This window comes from Chanodichthys erythropterus, chromosome 7 (genome assembly GCF_024489055.1).
Source record: "Chanodichthys erythropterus isolate Z2021 chromosome 7, ASM2448905v1, whole genome shotgun sequence".
Classification (NCBI taxonomy): domain Eukaryota; kingdom Metazoa; phylum Chordata; class Actinopteri; order Cypriniformes; family Xenocyprididae; genus Chanodichthys; species Chanodichthys erythropterus.
In genome coordinates, this window is record NC_090227.1 from 422066 (window position 1) to 442752 (window position 20687).

A 20687-nucleotide genomic window follows, 5' to 3' on the forward strand; every position below is an offset into this window, starting at 1 on the left:
TTCAAAATACCTTCATTTGTGTTCATGTGTTGTTTTCATTTATCCCTTTTTTTTTTAAAGCTCTTAAAAACACAGTATAATGCATAATTATTATTTGCGATCTGAAGATCAGAGAGAAAGCGTGCTGGAATGAGAGAGTGTCATACATGCATCTGATCTCCACATGTTCGGTTTGGAACGTCACAATTCCGATAACATTTGGTTTCCATAACGGAGCCAGTGTTAGACGCGGCACACATCCGTACAGTCGTGGAATGAGTTTAAGGCTTTCAGTCCCACACAAGCCAGGGGTCATCTGAGCTCCAGATCTGACCATCACCTCTTCTTCAGCACAGAACACACACTGTGAACCTGAGATGACAAGAACAACAAATCCACCTACACAAACGGTCATCGGTGAACTAACTGGACAATGATTGTGAGTGTCGTCCAGCGGGCGTCAGTGTGGGCTGATCATGTGAGAGAACGCTGGGTCAAGGCCTGCTCAATCTCCATCAGTGATGAAACAAAACCGCTTCAAACTTCAGAAATATGATCATCATGACCTTGATCAACAGCGGAATGGACTTTTTAGAACTAATAATTAAAAATGTTAATCAGTTTCAATAATTGTAAAAAAAATTTAATCATTTGAAATAATTTTAATACTATTAAATTGAATCACTTCTGGATTCTGTGTGATGGTAATGACATTTTTCACTCAGATTACTACTAAAACTAAAAATTGAAATAAAAAGGTAAAATATAAAGAATCTTGTCAAGGTAAAATTTACATTTAGTTTAATTTGATGTACTAAAATGACTAAAACTAATGTAAAAAGTTAATAACTATATAAATATATATATATAAAAAAAAACTAAATTACTAAAACTTGAATTTAAATGAGCAGTGTTGGGGGTAACGCATTACAGGTAACTAGAATTACGAAATGAATTTAAACAGCAGAATGCAATCTTAGAATTTTACGCAATCCTGTAGTAATTTTGGATTGTTTGAGCTGCGCCCTCTACTGTACAGGCGTAAATATGCATTTCCTTCAGCCGTCGAAAAACATTTGCCAAAAATAGAACTTTTTTGCTGTTATTAAAAAACAAAAAACAAGCAAGGTGAGAAAAGTAACACAAAAGTAATGTAACGCATAACTTTTCATAAAACGTAACTAAGTAACGACAATTAGTTACTTTTTTAGGGAGTAACTCAATATTGTAATGCATTACTTTTAAAGGTGCCCTAGAATGAAAAATTGAATTTATCTTGGCATAGTTGAATAACAAGAGTTCAGTACATGGAAAATATATACAGTGAGTCTCAAACTCCATTGCTTCCTCCTTCTTATATAAATCTCATTTGGTTAAAAGACTTCCGGAAACAGTCGGGATCATTAATATGTACGACCCCAATATTTGCATATATGCCAGCCCATGTTCAAGGCATTAGACAAGCCAGTATTAACGTCTGGATCTGTGCACAGACAAGGTAAGCAAGCAAGAACAACAGCGAAAAATGGCAGATGGAGCAATAATAACTGACATGATCCATGATATCATGATATTTTTAGTGATATTTGTGAATTGTCTTTCTAAATGTTTTGTTAGCATGTTGCTAATGTACTGTTAAATGTGGTTAAAGTTACCATCGTTTATTACTGTATTCACAGAGACAAGAGCCGTCACTATTTTCATTTTTAAACACTTGCAGTCTGTATAATTCATAAACACAACTTCATTCTTTATAAATCTCTCAAACAGTGTAGCATTAGCTGTTAGCCACAGAGCACTATCAAACTCATTCAGAATCAAATGTAAACATCCAAATAAATACTTTACTCACATGATTCGAAGCATGCATGCAGTATGCATGATGTAAAGATCCATTTGAGGGTTATATTAGCTGTGTGAACTCTGTAAATGCACTGTAATATAGTCGAGAGCTCGTGTGGCAGGGACCGTGTGATTTAAAGGGGCCGCAGCCTGAATCGGTGCATAGTTAATGATGCCCCAAAATAGGCAGTTAAAAAAATTAATTAAAAAAAATCTATGGGGTATTTTGAGCTGAAACTTCACAGACACATTCAGGAGACACCTTAGACTTATATTACATCTTGTGAAAAAGCATTCTTGGGCACCTTTAAAAATAACTTTCCCCAACAATGAAAATGAACATTTCAAATTGAACACATAGATGCCAAAAATGAAATTAAATCTAAGTTTTATGAAATTATTATAGATGGGGAGTAAGAGAACAAGGCCAAATTAGTGAAACTGTCAAATTAAACATTTGAGTGGCTTTAAAATTAGAAAAAACTCATACAGTCTGTACTTCAAAAATTGATTTAGGTTTAACTTTATTCAGACATTCTACAGTACAGATGAACTTATTCTACTAACCTGAACCTGAACCTCACCGTCTACAATACTCTAATGAGAGCTAGCTGACATGTAGTTACAAAGTTACTTATAGTTAGTAGAATATCTGAAGTGGACCATAGAAATAAAGTGTAACCCTGATTTCTTAAATCTTAAATCACCTTGGGCTATGAAAAAATCACTCACATACACACAACTTCACACTTAATCAAGAGGGCATGAGCAATAATTTGACACTAGTAAGCTAATATGTACACATGCTGAACGTGTGTAATGTCACAACACTCTGAGACGGACGCGCCTCCTGAACAAACTCTCAGAACAGGGAGATGAGGAGATCCACCAAACCATCACGACAGACGATTCACATTCAGATACGGCGCTGTGTAAGGACCGACAAACTTAGGAGAAAGAGTTCACACGCCCACAGAGTCTCACATACATATCAACACCTAACTCTCACACACACACACACACACACACACACACACACACACACACACACACACACACACACACACACACACACACACACACTATATTGCATGTTCAGATACAACAAACTATTCTGGGCGGCATGAAAGTTTTTTTGAAACTGATGAAAAATGCTGGTGGGGAACAGGATTTCAAAACACTTTTACCATAGTACATGATTTGTAAACTATACATTTACACATCACATGCATGCATGGACGTTATGGTAATATTTTCATTACAGTTCTCTGACCAATCCAACCATTAAAATAGTTTACAAATGGCATATTCTCATCACTTCCAATTGCACAAAATGCACAAAAAGAAAAACAAAACTCTGACTACAGCATAATCAATTATTAATATTTCACTCTTGCTTTTAAATGTGTTCATAACTTCTCTGTATGAGATCCTGGACAAAAGTTATGCGGCACAATTTGTCATGTTTCCTTACGTTATTATCTCAAATAAAACTCAGAGCAACTAACTACACAATATGACTACAAAATTTTTAAAGTCCCCCTGTGGTGAAAGTTTTTAATGTTGTTTATATGTCTATGTGGTGTTTTTAATATGCTTTAAGACAAAGTGTCAATTCATAAATCAACCCCATTACTGAATATTTTCGACTTGAAACTGCAGTGATCTAAAAACGCGGTTTGAAATCGCAGGTGTTTCTGACGTCACAAACTACCTTGTAACCGATCACGTCAACGAGTGGATCTCTGAGCCGGTGTGAGCAAGTGGAGGCGGGGCTAATTTGCATATTCATAGAACACATAAACTAAATGAGGTGAGGGTGTAGCGTTACATTTAAGCTATTTTAAGGCATGAAGGACGAAACATTTAAATATGTCATTTTGGAGTTTTAAGGGATAAAATGATTGACTACTTTAACACATTTATATTTGAATAAAGGCTGAAGATGTCAGGAAGCTTGTTTCCGCCGCTAAATAAAAAATAAAAATGTAATTGCAACTTTTTATCTCACAATTCTGATTTCTTTTCTCAGAATGGGCAAGATATAAACTTGCAATTGCAAGAAAAAGTCAGAATTGTGATTTATAAAGTCAGAATTATAGCTTTTTTATGTTTTATTCAGTAGCGGAAACAAACTTCATAGTTTTCCCAGGCCGGACGTCACTTTTGCCCACTACTTTACATTCAGTTCACAGTTCTTTTAAAGTATATTCTATAATCTATAATATGTACTCTTTTTTTATATATATGCTAAAGTGCACTTCTTGTTCACAAGGGATTCACTGAGGATTTCACACGAAGCAGAAAGCACCAGTTTTGTTCTCTGATGAAATAAATCTTGTACAATCTCAGAAAAAACAAAACAAAAAAAAAAACATCCAGTTTGCAGTTGCAGTTTTTTGTAGCCGTTTATCTGCACTGGTGTTTTCCAGATGTGTGATTCCTGCTCTTTGGAAACAAAAGGCCTGCTAAGAACATAAATGTGTTGCAATTAAATGATTTAATACAACAAACAAACCAACAATACACTAATCCATGGAAAACAATGATTATTGTCCAAACTGATCAACGCTATCCAGTGAAGATCTCGTACCCTAATGAGTGTGCTTAGTGCTGATGTGACGCCCAGAAACCTCACACACACCCAAACACACATGCTGGAACAAGACAACACTGTCGAACTCGAGAGACGTTAGCATATAATACTCCCACTGTCCGCACGCAGAGACAAACGCACGCTTGTGACTGCAGTCTGTCAACGATCTGATGCCTTTGAGCGAGAGATACGAGAGAGAAGACTTGTGTTCACTCTCAAGAAGACAATAGTGCCAGCCTCCCCACGACTCTCCCGTCAGCTTTGACATTATTTACACTGGCGATGAATACACTGCGTCTAACCATCTGATGTTTGGGCCAAAGCATTTGCTAGCTGTCTTCTTCAGCCTCCGTCTCAGACATACACGATTCATCTGAGCGCTCTCAATTGTATCAGCTTGCAGGCGTGTAACCCAACCCAATCTTATCAGCTGCAGGCCAAGAAACAGACCTACAAGAAACATAGGCAGGGCTTCACTGCTCGCTTCAGCAGAAACACATGAGCGCTGAATTCACCGGTGAAGAATGTGCAGCTGAGCTGAGTGTGTGTGTGTGTGTGCTTCCCACCCGTTATGTGTGAAAAGACTTGTGTTAGAGTCAAGTTAAAGGATTACTTCACTTATGAATTAAAATTTCCTGATAATTTACTCACCTCCATGTCATCCAAGATGTTCATGTCTTTCTTTCTTCAGTGCAAAAGAAATGAAGGTTTTTGAGGAAAATAGGATTTTTCTCCATATAGTGGACTTCACTGGGGTTCAACGGGTGTTTGCATGACCTTTCCAACATGATTACGTCATGCGTGGAGCATCACAGAGCAGTGCAAGATGAGCATTTGTGGTTAAAAAGTGTAAAAATGTTCATTTATTTTAGAAAATGTCTGATGGTTTCTGTAGATGAGACTCTTATTCCTCGTCTGGGATCATGTAGAGCTCTTTGAAGCTGCACTGAAACTGACATTTGGACCTTCAACCCGTTGAACCCCAGTGAAGTCCACTATATGGAGAAAAATCCTGGAATGTTTTCCTCATTTCTTTTCCACTGAAGAAAGAAAGACATGAACATCTTGGATGACATGGAGGAGAGTAAATTATCAGGACATTTTCAACTAATCCTTTAATGACAGACAGCAGTGGGTATATTAGGCTGCTGTCACTTTAAGAGCTAATGCACTGATCCAATATAACGATACACATCTGTTTTCTTTCTCAATTATTTATGTTAAGCCATATGTGACTGAGTTCACAAGGATATTTTTACATTGTTTTGCATGTATGTGTCCGTTCAAGCACAAATAGAGGAGGAGAACTGAATTCAGTGTTCGTGTGTGTGTACGCACAGCCTGTGAGATCTGAATTGAGTTCTCTTTCACGTCTTCTTGCACTTGAATGGCTTAAAATCACTTGAATGTTTAAATAGAAAGGACCTAAAACATGTGCAAATGATAAACGTTCAATCTATGAAGGTTAAACTTTGCGATTATGTGTAATCATGTGACAATCTCGGATGCATCGCCATATTAATGCTAAAATGATCTATCGTGCAGCCCTAACATGATGTGTTCAAAACTAGTTCGATTAGATCACAGTCAGATAATGAAACAGAACAAACTCGTCTCTCTTGGCTGTGTGTCATATTAAGATTTCACACATTTCTGGTGCAGATTTATCTGAGGCTATTTCCTGTGTGAAGAGATATAAAGGAAACGTTCATGTCTGTTTGGGCATGATGTTGGAGATCCTATTATTCATGTGCCGAGGCCTTTATGTATACGGGTCATTATGAACCTTATAAATTACTTTAATCCCACATATATTCAAACAAACTCAACTGAACCTTTCTTTTCTTAATACAAAGACCCTCAAGACAGCTTTAATTATTAATTACAGTCATTTATCTAACACTCAGTCGCGGTGTGTACAAATGAAGCTGATAATAGACTCACAGAAGCCCTCGGTTACAGTGTGTGAAGTTTATCGCCATAGCAACCAATAGAACCTCTGGAATTTAGCATCACAGCTTGTCGTTTTGTTCCATTCATCATTAACTCGCCGATTTCTGAAATATAACACACAGAAATCCTGCGCTAGTCTGACTCTCTCTGACCTGTCAATCACGGGTTGTAATGAGCCTTGAGAGGTAATTCGCTCAGATTAAGAGCAATTAGATTCATGATAATAAGATCTGATGAGGGTAAAGAGTGTGAAGGGACAATCTTTAAGTGTTTAAAGGTCTCCTACAACACATTTACATGCATTCAAGGTCAAAAACACTTCAATGTTCTCATAATATCCACTGCAGCATCAGCTCTTTTCTCTCAGTGTCTGAAACGCTTCCATCAAGGATTCGGTCTGTCTAAACCCCGCCTTTCTGAGAGCTGCTCTGCTGTGATTGGTCGGAAACCAGACACTCATTATCATATCTGAATCTCAGCTCTTGATTCACAGTGATACGAACAGTAACGGTTTACCGTATCAATCTCATCAAAGTGGATTTGCTTTGGTCTTATCGATATGAACAGTCTCAGATTCAACTACAGTGATTGAGGGCGGGGCAAAGAGACTGTTCAGCCAATGAACACCAGAGGCTGACATTATGCAAATTAGTTCCAAACCTACATAGATTCAGCAGGAAGTGAGACTGAATTACTGACGACTCGTTTCAGTTCAGAATCGATTCTTTCTTTCAGGAGACAAAAACTCCATATCTGATCTCTGAAACAGAGCTTTTACAGTCACAAACAGCTTTATTACACACTGCATGAAAGATAATATCTGAAAAAGCACTTCTAAAAAGTGATTGTAAAATCATGAAGACTCAAACTGAGTTCACATGGCTGAATATGACTTGCTATTGGACTTTGGCTTGTGGAACAAATGCATTGTTGAGTGTGAATAATGCATAATGGCATTGGTCAAGAAAAGTTTTGCTTCACATGACACTGATGTCGGCCTGAGTCACCGACGTCCAGCTACAACACACAGGTGTTCACCTCACCTACGGTCCGCTGCTTCTCTGCGGAGAAATAACAATCCACTGAGATGAGAGAATGGATGATACTGCCAAAGTTATGACTATCTGCAGTCCTGGCCGTGTTAGTGTTTAATGAGACACACATGAGTCTGAAACACACACAGCTGCACATGAAGATATCAGACTCTGACAAGCTGAGGTCTGATGTTAAATCTCTTCTGATAAAACAGCTTTGGTGTGTATGAAGAGGGTCGATAAAGATCACAAATACTGCCTTCATCACTGTGACCCTTCAGTTATTGGACATTTTTCACATGCTTGTTGAATTCAGTCATAAAAAGTAATGTCTCGGAATCAGGCGGAATGTCACGGAATGTGTCAAAATTTGGATTAATACTTTAAAGTATGACGGCACACTTAATCAAATGGTGAATATTACAGTGATAGTACATTAAAACACTGAAAAAATTTCATAGGGCTCTATTATTTAATTATATATATATATATATATATATATATATATATATATATATATATATATATATATATATATATATGTTATTATTAATATTAAATAATAATTAAAGTTTTATGAATTCAATAAATACTTTTTGATTATTAAAAATTAAAAAAGCAGAATTTGAGGAAAAAATAGAACAAATTTATAGGGCCATAAAAATGCTATTTTCTTTTGTTAAACTTTTAATAAATTGTGTCAAACTGTATAAGTTTCATGACTTCAAGATTCACTTTTCAGACATGCCTTTTGATTATTTACATTTAATTTATCCATTAAATTGGAATATTACCAAAAAAAAAAAAAAAAAATCTAGAAAAATGTAAAATATAGAATTTGGAATAATAATAACAATGATAATAATAAATTGAAAAGGGGGCGTTTTGACCTAAAAAAGGTTGGAGTGTCACTTCCAGACTGAAATCGGAAGCACTGAAGACCAGGGAAAACAGCAGGACTTGACCTGACGTACTGTATTGGGATGATCCAGAGGTGCAGCGGCTCGGCTTCTTTGTGGGAAGCGTAAACATGAGTCTATTACACCAGTCTTGATTTCATTGCATTGGCTGCCAGTCAAATATAGAATTGATTTTAAAATTGTATTGTTTGTCTATAAATCTCTTCACAATCAGGCTCCACAGTACCTATCGGATTTGCTACACCCGTACACTCAATCAAGAGCACTCAGATCAGCTGATTCTGGATTATTGCGAGTTCCCAGGGCACGTCTCAAAAACAGAGGTGATCGTGCTTTCTGTTATCGGCCCCAATAGTCTCCCAATTCAAATTCGAGCTGCTACCACTCTGTCTGTTTTTAAGTCTATTCTTAAAACTTATTATTTCTCCTTGGCATTCAACATCCCCTGACTTGCTGTGCAATGATCGTATATTTTAATACACCTCATCCATTTTACATTGTTTGTTGCGATTGTCTTATTGTTTGTAACCCTGTTGACTGTTCTTTTTTGCATACTCTGTGCAGCACTTTGGTCGACTTCGGTTGTTTTAAATGTGCTATATAAATAAACATTGTATTGTATTGTATTGTGAAAGTGTTTGAGATCCCTCGTTCCTGAGCAGTGAAGCCTGATTAGGGCACTTCCTGTTTGGAGAAAAACAGTGTTTGATGGGTAAATAAATGAAGATCAGTCACATGATCCACCGCAGCAGCTAATGAAACCAGTTTGACACCATTACTGCGTCTCACACAGATAACAAGATTCAGGCCGTCAGCATTACAAACATCCGTCAAGTTGTGTGAGTTCTGAACACGCTCCGCGTAATCACATGATCAGCAAACGCTTGCTGCAAATACAATCCTTCTGAGCACTTTCTGCGTTAGATTTAAATTTAGCACTTTAAGCGTTAAAATTATCCCAAAAATGATCATTCTGTCATAATTCACGCACTTTCATATCTCTTCAAATCGAATTTTAGTAACCACAAAGGTTTGATGACCAATCGCTTTCACTGAACGTTTGTGTTGTAAAATCAAAAGTAATGTTACTTTAGCCATTATTTGGAAACAACTAATCTGATTATGAAACTTGCATTACTTGCAATGTGTTTTGAAAGATCAGTTTTCCTCTCTACACTCACTGACAACCCCCATCTCCAGCCCTGAGTGACCTCTGACCCCTGGAACATCCCCCTGAAGAGAAGCGACGGCTGGGAGAGAGCAATGAAGCTCTGCTTCTCTCCAGTGACAGAAGGAAGAGAGGATCAGCATACAGTCAGTCACAGTGCAAGACAGGAAGTCTCAAATGGAAACACCCTTCCTTCCTGCCAGCGCTGGGATCACAGGCAGCCGTTCGCATGACACATACGCACACACATACGCACACACACACATACGCACACACATACGCACACACACACACACACACACACACACACACACTCTGGTATTGAGAAATGCAAATCACAGATCATGCTTCGAGATAAACCATTCAAGAGAAGAAAACACAGTCAATTCCAGTGAAGCTGCACTGCACGCAGTGACTCGTTTACACCGCAGTAACATCTCAAACACCTATCGAAGAATGTCACAAGAAATGCACTTCCTCGTCTCTGGAACAACAGGAAACTGGCTCTCACATGATCTCCATTTGACCTGTATAAACACATCCTCTGAACGTCTGATGATAATATTAAAATGATGCAGATAAAAGTGACTCTTCACTGACCCACTTCATATAAGTCACTCAGCTCAACCCTCATACAAAATCACACACTCTTCACTCTACCGTAAAAGGGATTTTTCTCGTGTTCAGTGATCAGTTCTTAAAATGACCTTCTTTTTAACATTTTAATAATGAAAAGAAGCTTTTGTGTAATGGATGTTACGGTTCTTCAAGACTTTGATTTGATTTTTAGAGTGAACACACACAGTAGAGCCCGTTTCCTCTCCTCCAGCTTGAGCAATACTCCACGATGTTGCAAGAACGTCTCCGCCGAGAGTTCGCTGTCAAATCCCATTCCATGCAATAATCGAATTAGGAGAAAACAAAGAAACACAAGAAGAAGTCAGCCAGGCTTTTTAATGTTCACATCAGAAAGAATCAGAGCTCGGATGTAATCGGCGTTCACACCTCCAGTCACACGTTTGCATTTCAGCAGCATTCCAGCAGAGGCTGAAGCTGGAGATCCTCTTCAGAGATGTGGTGAACCACGAGGTGTGGCTGCTGATGAATAACCACTTCCACTTCCTCTCTGGAGACCCGAAACATCATCACCAAACTTAACTTCTTCCTCAACACACTGTTTTTAAACTAATAGAGGCACTTATATATTATGGTTTCCCAGTTTACACTGAGATGTGTCCAAAAAACTCGCAAAAACAATCATCATTGACACACTACAGTGTTGTTCAAACCTGTATGACCTGCTTTCTTCTGGAACCACAAGATTTTTAGTCCATCAGTGGAAAGTAAATGGTGACCAAAACATGTTTCCATTATTTGGTTTGGTATTGGAGTGACAGGAGGGCAAATCAATTACTGTTTCATTAAAAACAGATTTGCCCAACCTGCAGGGTAGTTTTATTTAACTCAACTACTGTTTAAAAATGACTGTATGTCTGGTTTAAAATGAACCCAAAATATGTTGGAAATTAAAAATCAGACACATAATTACTAGAGGAAACAATAATAATCAAAAGATGAACATTTATTAACAAGCAATTTAATCAATTTAGTCACTTTTAAACAATAGTTGATTTAGGGAGGTATAATGCTATTCATGTATTCAGACTTATTTACACTGTTAAAGACTTGGATTCTCATGCTAAATGTAGGCAAAGTTACGAGTTGGACGAATGACAGTATTTCTGTGCCAAAAATTCTCTTCCAAATCCTTACACACTCTAAAAACTGCTGGGTTAAATATGGAAAAACCCAGGGATTGGGTTGTTTTCACACAGCCATTTTTTTCAACCGATTTTGGATTTATTTTTTTAGCCAGCAATATAGTAATACAGTAAAAGGCGTGTTTTTGTTCACCCCCAAATAGGGGTAAATTTGAGGTATTTTAAGCTGAAACTTGACCAGACCAGAGACTTATATTACATCTTGTGAAAGAGGGCATAATAGGTGCCCTTTAACCCAACCTGCTGGGTTTGTCCATATTTAACCCAACTTGGGTTGTTTTTAACCCAGCATTTTTTATAGTGTACTTTTAAACTGGCCACACTCACCAGTTTATGCTGGTCTAGAGCTGGTCTAGCATTGGTTATGTGTTGCACTTTTACTTTATTGGCATCAGTGCTTCCATGAAGAATGTCCACCGAACCACTAATGCTTCTTTATAGTGGAAAATGTTCTTCACACCAAGACAAAATGGTAATTTTAAGAACTGATCACTGAAAGGTTCTGACATCATTTCCTGGTGAACCTTTAACACTGAAACATCCAAGTCATTTCTATAACATACAATGTCCATGAAGTTACCTTTAGGGTCCCAGAGACCTCAGGAAATAAAATATACAATACATTTTATAATTGTTTGAGTCATATGATTGATTGTTAGGGACTGGATTGACACCAAACAATGTTACTTTAAGGCATTTCTGAAATGTTCAGCTTGAATAATCTCAGCCTACTGGGTTTTTTAACATGTTTTTAGGAACATATGAAAAGGAAAAGAAGGGAGAATCATTTAAAGAAGGTTATTTTTGCACATCGTGGTCTCTGGGGCCTGAAAACAAAGACCGCAAAGTGAATCTGAACAGATCTCGAGGGTTGAAGGTTCCTCTTTATGTAGAAACAGCTAAATAAAGCGTCGCCACCCTGAAGGCAACATCGCTTCTCCCTGAACATTACTAACAATTTAACCTCATTCCTGTGGGCTGGAGCGCAGAAACTACAGTGAATAATGACTCAGCTGCTCTGTGGAAGATGTGGGTCACTGTTATGAGCGGAAGACCGTCGGCTGGAGGTGATGCAGACGGATGAAGACCCCAAACCATGCCTACAGTTTACCTCACAGAAACACAAAACCTCTTACACAAGAAGACTCAAAGAAAACAAGAGACTTTCTCCTGAGAGGATCTGGATGTGAACTTTCGACAGGCGCTTTACAAAAGCTCTGTTGCACAAAGACACTCCTTTCTGATGAAACGCAACAGGAAAGAGAGATGAGCATCTCTGTATTCTTTCACCTCCTTTCCTGGCAGCGGCTGAACAGAAACGCGGACTTGTGTCACAGCAATACTTCCTTTTTCACCGAAACCTGCTCAGCAAAGATCTGCCACTAAAATAACTGCCAATCATCACGACAACGCTGATGAATATCATAATGACTCTCTCGTCGAGTGAAATCTGTGGAATTTCTTCACACAAACTCCGTGAACTTTGACATTTGCTATAAATGTGTCAAGTCAAGTCTTTAATTTGCAGCTGAAAGCCTCGTCACATTATCAAACGTTTAATAAACCACAGAGTCATATGGCATCTTCAGGACAGCACATGTGCGCTGGATTCAGGGCATGTCACGGCATGTCAGACTGTGGTTGAGTTCACGCGCACCCGGTCACCGGTGTCACATGACCTCCGGCCGAGACTCGCCACACGCCTGGTGCGCAGAAACAATGACTGACAGGATAAAATGCCAACAATGCCATCGTTTACTGTGGCTGAGCATACAAAATGTTCTGCTAAATCAACTGAATATCTTCATGACACACCAAAATATCCTGCACAGTATCTTAAAGAATCACAGTAACATCCATTAGTTCATGCATTAACTAATGAGCAGCACATTTCAGTATTTATTAATCAACTGTTAGTTCCTGTGCATTCTTAAATAACATGAAGATTCATCTTTTGATTTTTAATAATGTATTAGTAAATGCTGAAATTAACACGATGTAAGATTGATAGACGCTTCTTTTTGATTGTTAGTTCATGTAAAACTTATTGAAGTGTCACAATCTGAGATCACTAGTGAAAAATCACTGTTTCTACCAATATTATCAGCATAACATATTTGAGATTTGAAGCTGAACCAAAAAATGTCATTCTGAATATTTTTCAAAAGTTAGACAAATAATCTGTTTTGTTCATCAAAGAAAACAAGTAGCTGCTCAGTGCTCAGTGAGGACAATATAATAAAATATGAAACACTTACATTTAATATATTTTGGTAACTCTTTACAATAAGCTAGTATTAGTTAATGTTGGTTAATGAATTAAATAACATGAGCAACATCCATTACAGAATTTATTCATCTTTGTTAATATTAGATAATGGAAACAACCGTTCATTGTTAGTTCATGTCCATTAAATAATATTAACAACTTTTGATTTTCATTATCCTGACATTAAGATTAATATCATTGTTAGTTCATGTTAACTAATGGAACATTATTGTGAAGTGCTACCAGCATTTTTCTTTATTTCATGCAAAATCAAAACCAAAACAAAAAGTTGTCAATGCGGTCTCTTCTTCGGGACTCCACTGTCTACAAAAACACCTGACAGCCCAGAGGACGCGAACACGACAGCTGGAAATTATTCTGCAGGATTTGCGTCTTTGTGTGTGGAAAGCAGAAGCAGATCACGGTCCATCTGAGGGCCAGCGAGGAGCCGCACCCTCTGAAACGCACGGACACGTCAAAGCGGCCACACGCTTCTGCTTCACACTTTCTATTGCTTTGGTCTGCTGTTTTCAAGCACTCAGCTTCTCTCAGTTCACTAATTAACTGTGTAATCATTCCCGAGCCTGCAGCTGTTGACATATTCAACAACAAACACGAACAGAACAGAACTCAGCGTTCAGAGCAGCTGAGAGTCGGTCTGGTGTGTGTTTGGACAGGCCTTCGTATGAAAGCTCTTTACTGCCGCAGACAAGCCCGGACGGATCGGCGGCAGGAATGAGAACAATGACTGGAATCCCAGGGTTTTCCCAGATCTGGCCTGTAGGCACGAGCGCCTCATCACGCTCCAGTCCTCGCGATACTCAGGCCCGGACCACACCTTAGGGATGAATTATTTAACGCGGTTTGTTTTCATGTCTGGATGAGACCCAAACCACACCGCTTACCAAATGAGCGCGTGTAACCCAGCGAAACGGGTTTCGATTACTGATGCAAAATGAAACAAGTCATGTGACTCGTATTACAACTACTGTCACAAGACGAATAACTGTTTGTTTATAACTTAGCACCATGTCAGCAACTACTACAGACAAGAGACAAATGAAAACAAGATTTTCAAAAAAATCTGCCCATCATTCCATCAAAATATGCTTCAGAGATATTGAACTCTGCCAAGGTTATTATACACTGCAACAACGACAAATAAAATGCTCGTTTCCAGTCAAAATATCTAAAAACTCTTAAACCAAGAAACATTTTCTAAACAAATAAAAATTATTGTCTTGTCAGAAAAATAAGTAAAAATTACTTATTGCATACCTTTTGCATAAAACGAGCAACACAATCCACCAATGTGGTAAGCTAAATAATCTTCTTGCATTATTTAAAAGTAATTTTATGCAAAAAGTTGAATAATTTCGACTTATTCTTTCTGAAAACAAGACAATTTTTACTTGTTTAGAAAATGCTTCTTGGTATAATATATATATATATATATATATATATATATATATATATATATATATATATATATAATACCAAGAAGCATTTTCTAAACAAGTAAAAATTATTGTCTCATATAAAATATATTCAGAATGTGATTTTTTTTTTTTTTGGTTCAGCTTCAAATCTCAAATATGTTATGCTGATAATATTGGTAGAAACGGTGATTTTCACTAGTGATCTCAGATTGTGACACTTCAATAAGGTTTACTTGAATAAACTACATTAATTAACATGAACTAACAACGAAAAGTAAGCATTTATCAATCATATATATATATATTAGTGGTAAAAAAAAACACAAAAACTTTAAAATTGGTAACACTTTATGGTTACACTTTATTTTAAGGTGTCCTTGTTACACTGTAATTATACATTTAATTACTGAGTAATAATAGTTAACTTCATGTACTTACTATAAGGTTAGGTTTAGGGTTAGTTGCATGTAATTATGCATAATTAATAGTTATTACTATAATTAATGTTACATGTAACATATGTAACAAGGACACTGTAAAATAAAGTGTCACCCACTTTACTACCCTAAACCAAACCCTTCTCCTGACCACATAGTGAATACATGCGGTTATTTAATATTACTTGGTGATTAAATGTACTCCGTAACAAGGACACATTAAAATAAAGTGTCAAATCTATGTGTAAATAAAAAAAACAAAACACATAAAAACCATAACAGCATCTGAATGATGATAAAATAACACTGACTGCGGCACAGAGGAGGACAGAAGTCAGTCTGACCAAAGAAAAAGCGCTGAAGATGGTGAACTAAACCCTCAAAACCCTGAAAATCAGAGCTGAGGATGATGGTGACGGGCACACAGGAACAACACCCACACGCTCTCAAGCTGCGCTGCAGCACTTCCTCTCGCACCAGCTCTGAACAACAGCACATCTCACACACGAGGACAAGAGCGATCGATACACACGGCCCTGATGCGCATCGATCGTGAAATCAGACCATAAACGTGCACTGTCATTCAGCCGCTGCATGGATCCAGAGAAAACAGAGGCCCGGTTCCACAGACAGGGCTTAGATTAAGGCCTTACTTCAGTTAGGCTTTTATAAACATTACTGATGTGCAGTTACTTTCAGCTAAAGCCGCTCAAACGTGCAGTTTAATCTGAGAAACTGGGCAAGAATCTTCACACGACGAGACCACATGACACCAGAAGACCTGTGACTGCGATAACTGACTACAAATCAGCTGACGAGCACTTCCTGTTAGTCAAAGACATCAAAAAAAACAAAACAAGAGCTCACATGTTGGCACACTGTTGAGGAAGTGAAACTTGCACCATTGAGAGATGCTGAAGGAGAAAAGCGTTCGATCTTCACTTCCTCTCTGAAAGGGACCTTTAAAAATGTCAAGAGCTTATGGAGATTAAAAGGATCGTTCACCCAAAAACAAACATCTTGATTCATTTACTCGCCCTCATGTCACTCCAAAACTGTGACTTTCTTTGTTAAAAGATGGAAGTCGAATGAATGATGACAGGATTTCTCTTTCTAACAGTGCAAACACAGACTGATGGCAAGTTTCCATGTTAAAGATGACCCAAAGAGGCCAACAAAGTGTTTCTAAAATGGCAACTGGTGTTACCTTCAATTCCTGAGGTTTAAGTGAAAAATGCAAGACCGTATATTAACCCGTTTGGGATACAGCAATACTTCACACATGTATAATTACGCGCAGGGCCAACGCCTGATGTTAAACACGGCCGAAAAGGCATCTGCTATTTCTAAGCCTTGACCAAACATTCGTGACATGTGTTTTACAAGAAGCCGTGCGTCTTTAATTCATCTCCGTTTGAACCCGCTGGCCGGTGTACGAGCGGAGGAATGCGGGTCACGTGACCGCTACACGAGCCGACGCTGTAACTCCAAACGCAACACCTCGTGTGTTTACAGCGTCGCCAAAGTGCATCAGACCTGTCAATCAAGATAACATCACAGCTTTCATTTTCAGCGTGAACAAAAGGAGGGCAAACAAAACACTTTTTTAAAAATGCATGTATTAAAAGTCTCTTTAAAACAATCAGAGAGCTGTTAAAAGGCTCGTCTGAAATTAAACGTACAATCGGATTAGAATTTCAATGGTACATCACATTTGTTAAAAACAAAACAAAAGATCTGATTTAAAACTGGTCTAGAGACAGTGGTTTGTGGTTTTGAGTCTGGGGCTTCGGTACCTGTAGTTGAGGAAAAAGCCAGAAAGATTTTTACTCAAAGGCCAAAAAGAAAAACAAAACAACATTCCGTTGACACCAGGCCTTATAAACGTGGTTCAGCCCCGAGACGATCAGCAAGCGTAACTGTTAAGTACTGTGTGGACTGAGACTCCTGCAGGTTGGCACTAAACTCTTTTTGGAAGGCACTCGACGCGACAGCGTAAAGCTCCTCGCGTCAAAATAGTAAAGTCCTCGTGCGGCGCTCGAGGAGGAGGGGAAGTGGCACGTGAAAGTGGTTTGAAGAGCGGCGTCACCCGCAGACAGACTAAAAGCAATACTTTGAACGATTCACAACAAGGGTTTCCGAGTCCACGCGCTCCGTCCAGCCCGGCGCGTCAAACATAGCCAAACTCCTCCTGTGTGTCTCAGTTTTCCACGTTTTTGGGGTTAAAGTTCCAGTTGTGAGAGTGCAAGACACTTGTGTTGACATCAATGACATCTTCGCAGAATTCCTGAAGAGTGATTCACTATTCCCAGGCTCTCCTCCTCCTCCTCCTCCTCATGAGGAGACGCGTAGCTCAACAGTACAGAAATCCTGCGACACCTCCAAAATAGAATAAAAACAAATTACTAGCGCTCGTCTGTGTTGCAAAAGACATACAGCACACAGACAGGCACCTGAACACAAACCCCTCAAGTGCCTAATGCGTTGGTTTGTCTATATTTATACATTTATAACTCCAGAACATTCAAGTATTCCGTCATGTAAACACTGGTTTCAATAATCTTTTGTCGTGTGCAAGACATGGTAGGACACTTATAGGAATACTGATGACCGCTGAAGGACGGTTCAGGCAGAACGGACGACCCTGTCATCCTCCACGCTTGTTAAAAACCGTATGACTGACTTTCTCCTGTGAACACGGACGGTCCGAGTCACCGTTCGCTTCGACCGTCTGCAGAAAGACGCCATAAAGTGACCGGTGACCGCGGCTGTCGACCGCTGACGTCGCTTTGGTGAAGACGGTCAGTCATACGGCGAGCGGACGACGACAGAACTTCCCTTTTTGCCTGAACGGTCTCTGTGGAAGTCCATTTCCACCATAAAAGAAAAAAATACTTTGGTAAATCTCAAGTTGAAATGATGAGATAAAAGTCGAAATTGACATACTGTCATAATTGAAACAAAAAAAAAAAACAGATATTAAGATAATGAGACAAAAAAGCAGAAAATTGACAGTCAAAAAGTAAAAATTATGAGATAAAATGTTGAAATGAACATTTGTTTCATAATTATGACATACTAAGTCATATTATTGCGATTAAAAAGTTGAAATTAACGTACTAAAAAAAATGACAGATTTAAAAAAATGGAAAGTATGAGTGTCAAAATTGACAAGTCACGCCCTCATAATTATGACATACTAAGGCATAAAACTGAGATTAACATACGTCATGATTATGAGACAAAAACAGAAATTGACATATTAAGATTAAAAAATTAAAATTATGAGAAAAAGCAGAAACGGACACAGTCACTACATTACTTATTATTATGACATACTGTCATATAAATGCGATAAAAAACAAAACAAAATTAACATACTAACGCTGCATTCACAGGGGGCGCCGGCGTTAGCGCTTCTCATTTACTTTGAATGGGTGACGCCACTCGTTGCCGAACTGAATTGTGGGTTCTGTCGCGTCGCTTCACTCGCGTTGCAAACGGCAGAAGTTGAAGATTTCTCAACTTTTTAAATGCCAACGCAGGCGTCATCCAATCAGACTGCCCTATGCAAATACCCTAGAGCAGTTGCTAGCCAACTGCGTTTGTGCACGGAAAGTAATGTGATTGGCTGTTATCACTATAATGGTCGCTTCAACACAAGCTTCAGACACGCCCTCCATCGAGCGTTGACGCTGACGCCCCGTGTGAATGCAGCGTAAGACCTAAAAAAAATTGACATATTAAGATTTAAAAATTTAAATTATGAGATTCTAACATGTCAGAATTGGTCCTTTTATGTCAGAATTTCGACTCATAAGTACTTTGGTAAATCTTAAATCGAATTTGACGATAAAAAAAAAAATATATATTTGAAATTGACTTTTTATGTGAATAACTTCTGTCAGAATTCCTGCTTTTATGCCATCATTTTGACTTTTCTGTGTCAAAATATCGACTTTTAAGTCATAATTTCGACTTTTACCTCAGGTATGTTTTTGTTCTTTTATGGCAGTGTTGGCCTTCCATACTACAGCAGTGTGTTGTGTGTGTGTGTGTGTGTGTGTGTGTGTGTTCTGTCCTCGAGCGAACTTCGCTCGCTCGCTCGCTCTCCGCCGTTATTGACGCGCGGCTCACTCACCATGGCAACAAACGAGAAAGAGCCGCTACTGACGCGCTCGCTCTAAAGGATCGCGCAGGACGCGCAGCACTGATCGTCTCCGTTCGGCGCCGAGGCGTAGTTCATCTGCCGGACGATCTCCGCGAACAGTTCGTCCACCGAGCCTTTATTTTTGGCTGAAGTTTCCATGAACGGGCAGTTCCAGTCGTCCGCCAGGGCTTTTCCCTCCCCGGAAGAGACTTCCCGCTCGCCCTCCAGATCCACCTTATTCCCCACCAGGATCATCGGCACCCGCTCGTAGCGCTTGACGCGGATGATCTGGTCCCGCATGGGCTTGATGTCCTGGAAGCTCTGCTGGTTGACCAGACTGTAGACGAGGATGAAGCCCTGGCCGTTCTTGATGTACAGATCGCGCATGGAGGCGAACTGCTCGGTGCCCGCCGTGTCCAGGATCTCCAGCACCGACGGCGACGAGTCCACCTCGATCTCCTTGCGGTAGAAGTCCTCTATCGTCGGGTCGTACTTCTCGATGAAGGACCCGGTGACGAACTGCACGGTCAAAGCCGATTTTCCCACGCCGCCGGATCCCAACACGACCACTTTGTATTCTCTCATGGCTCCTGAAGCACGGGCAGTGTCTCTCTCGCGCGTGCGTGCGCGCTCTCTCTCTCTCTTCTGAAACGCGCCGCGTGCACCCGCTTTGAGCCGCCCTGCTGTGCTCAATCCGCTGAATCCAGCCCGTTCTGCGCGTTCGGGCGCGGCCGCCGCTGCTGCTGCTCGACGCGAGTTCTGCGGTGAGAATGGACTCGATTCCGCGTCAGAAGCGCATCGTGCTGGAGCGTGTTCCGCGTCTGTGCTCCGCGAGCGATCAATGCGCCTCTCAACAGCTCACACGCGCGCACTCTTCCTGCCCACCGTGCACAGCGCGTCACGAGCTCACGTCACCGACGTCGCGTTTCTTAAAGGCGCAGTCACGCACGCGAGAACTCTGTTGTTAAGTCACATTTATTTCTATTATGGAATTTCCATTTCTGTCCCATTAGAAAAAAGAAAAGAAAAAAAAAATTATGCTTTTGTAAATAATAATTCGAAATTATGACATACGAAGTTATGAGATGAAACTAAAATGAGTTATCCATATTATTATAT

The 20687-nt window shown here is 39.2% G+C and overlaps 1 protein-coding gene across 1 annotated transcript; it reads right to left on the reverse strand.

Moving 5' to 3' along the window:
- Positions 1-15147: 15147 nt before the first annotated feature.
- rap2b (RAP2B, member of RAS oncogene family) lies at positions 15148-20456 on the reverse strand. The gene is made up of 2 exons (XM_067389559.1): positions 19560-20456; positions 15148-17797 (listed from the first exon to the last, which is right to left on the reverse strand). The coding sequence occupies exon 1, from the start codon at positions 20151-20153 to the stop codon at positions 19602-19604; it is 552 nt and encodes a 183-aa protein (XP_067245660.1). The 5' UTR covers positions 20154-20456; the 3' UTR covers positions 15148-17797; positions 19560-19601.
- Positions 20457-20687: the final 231 nt, after the last annotated feature.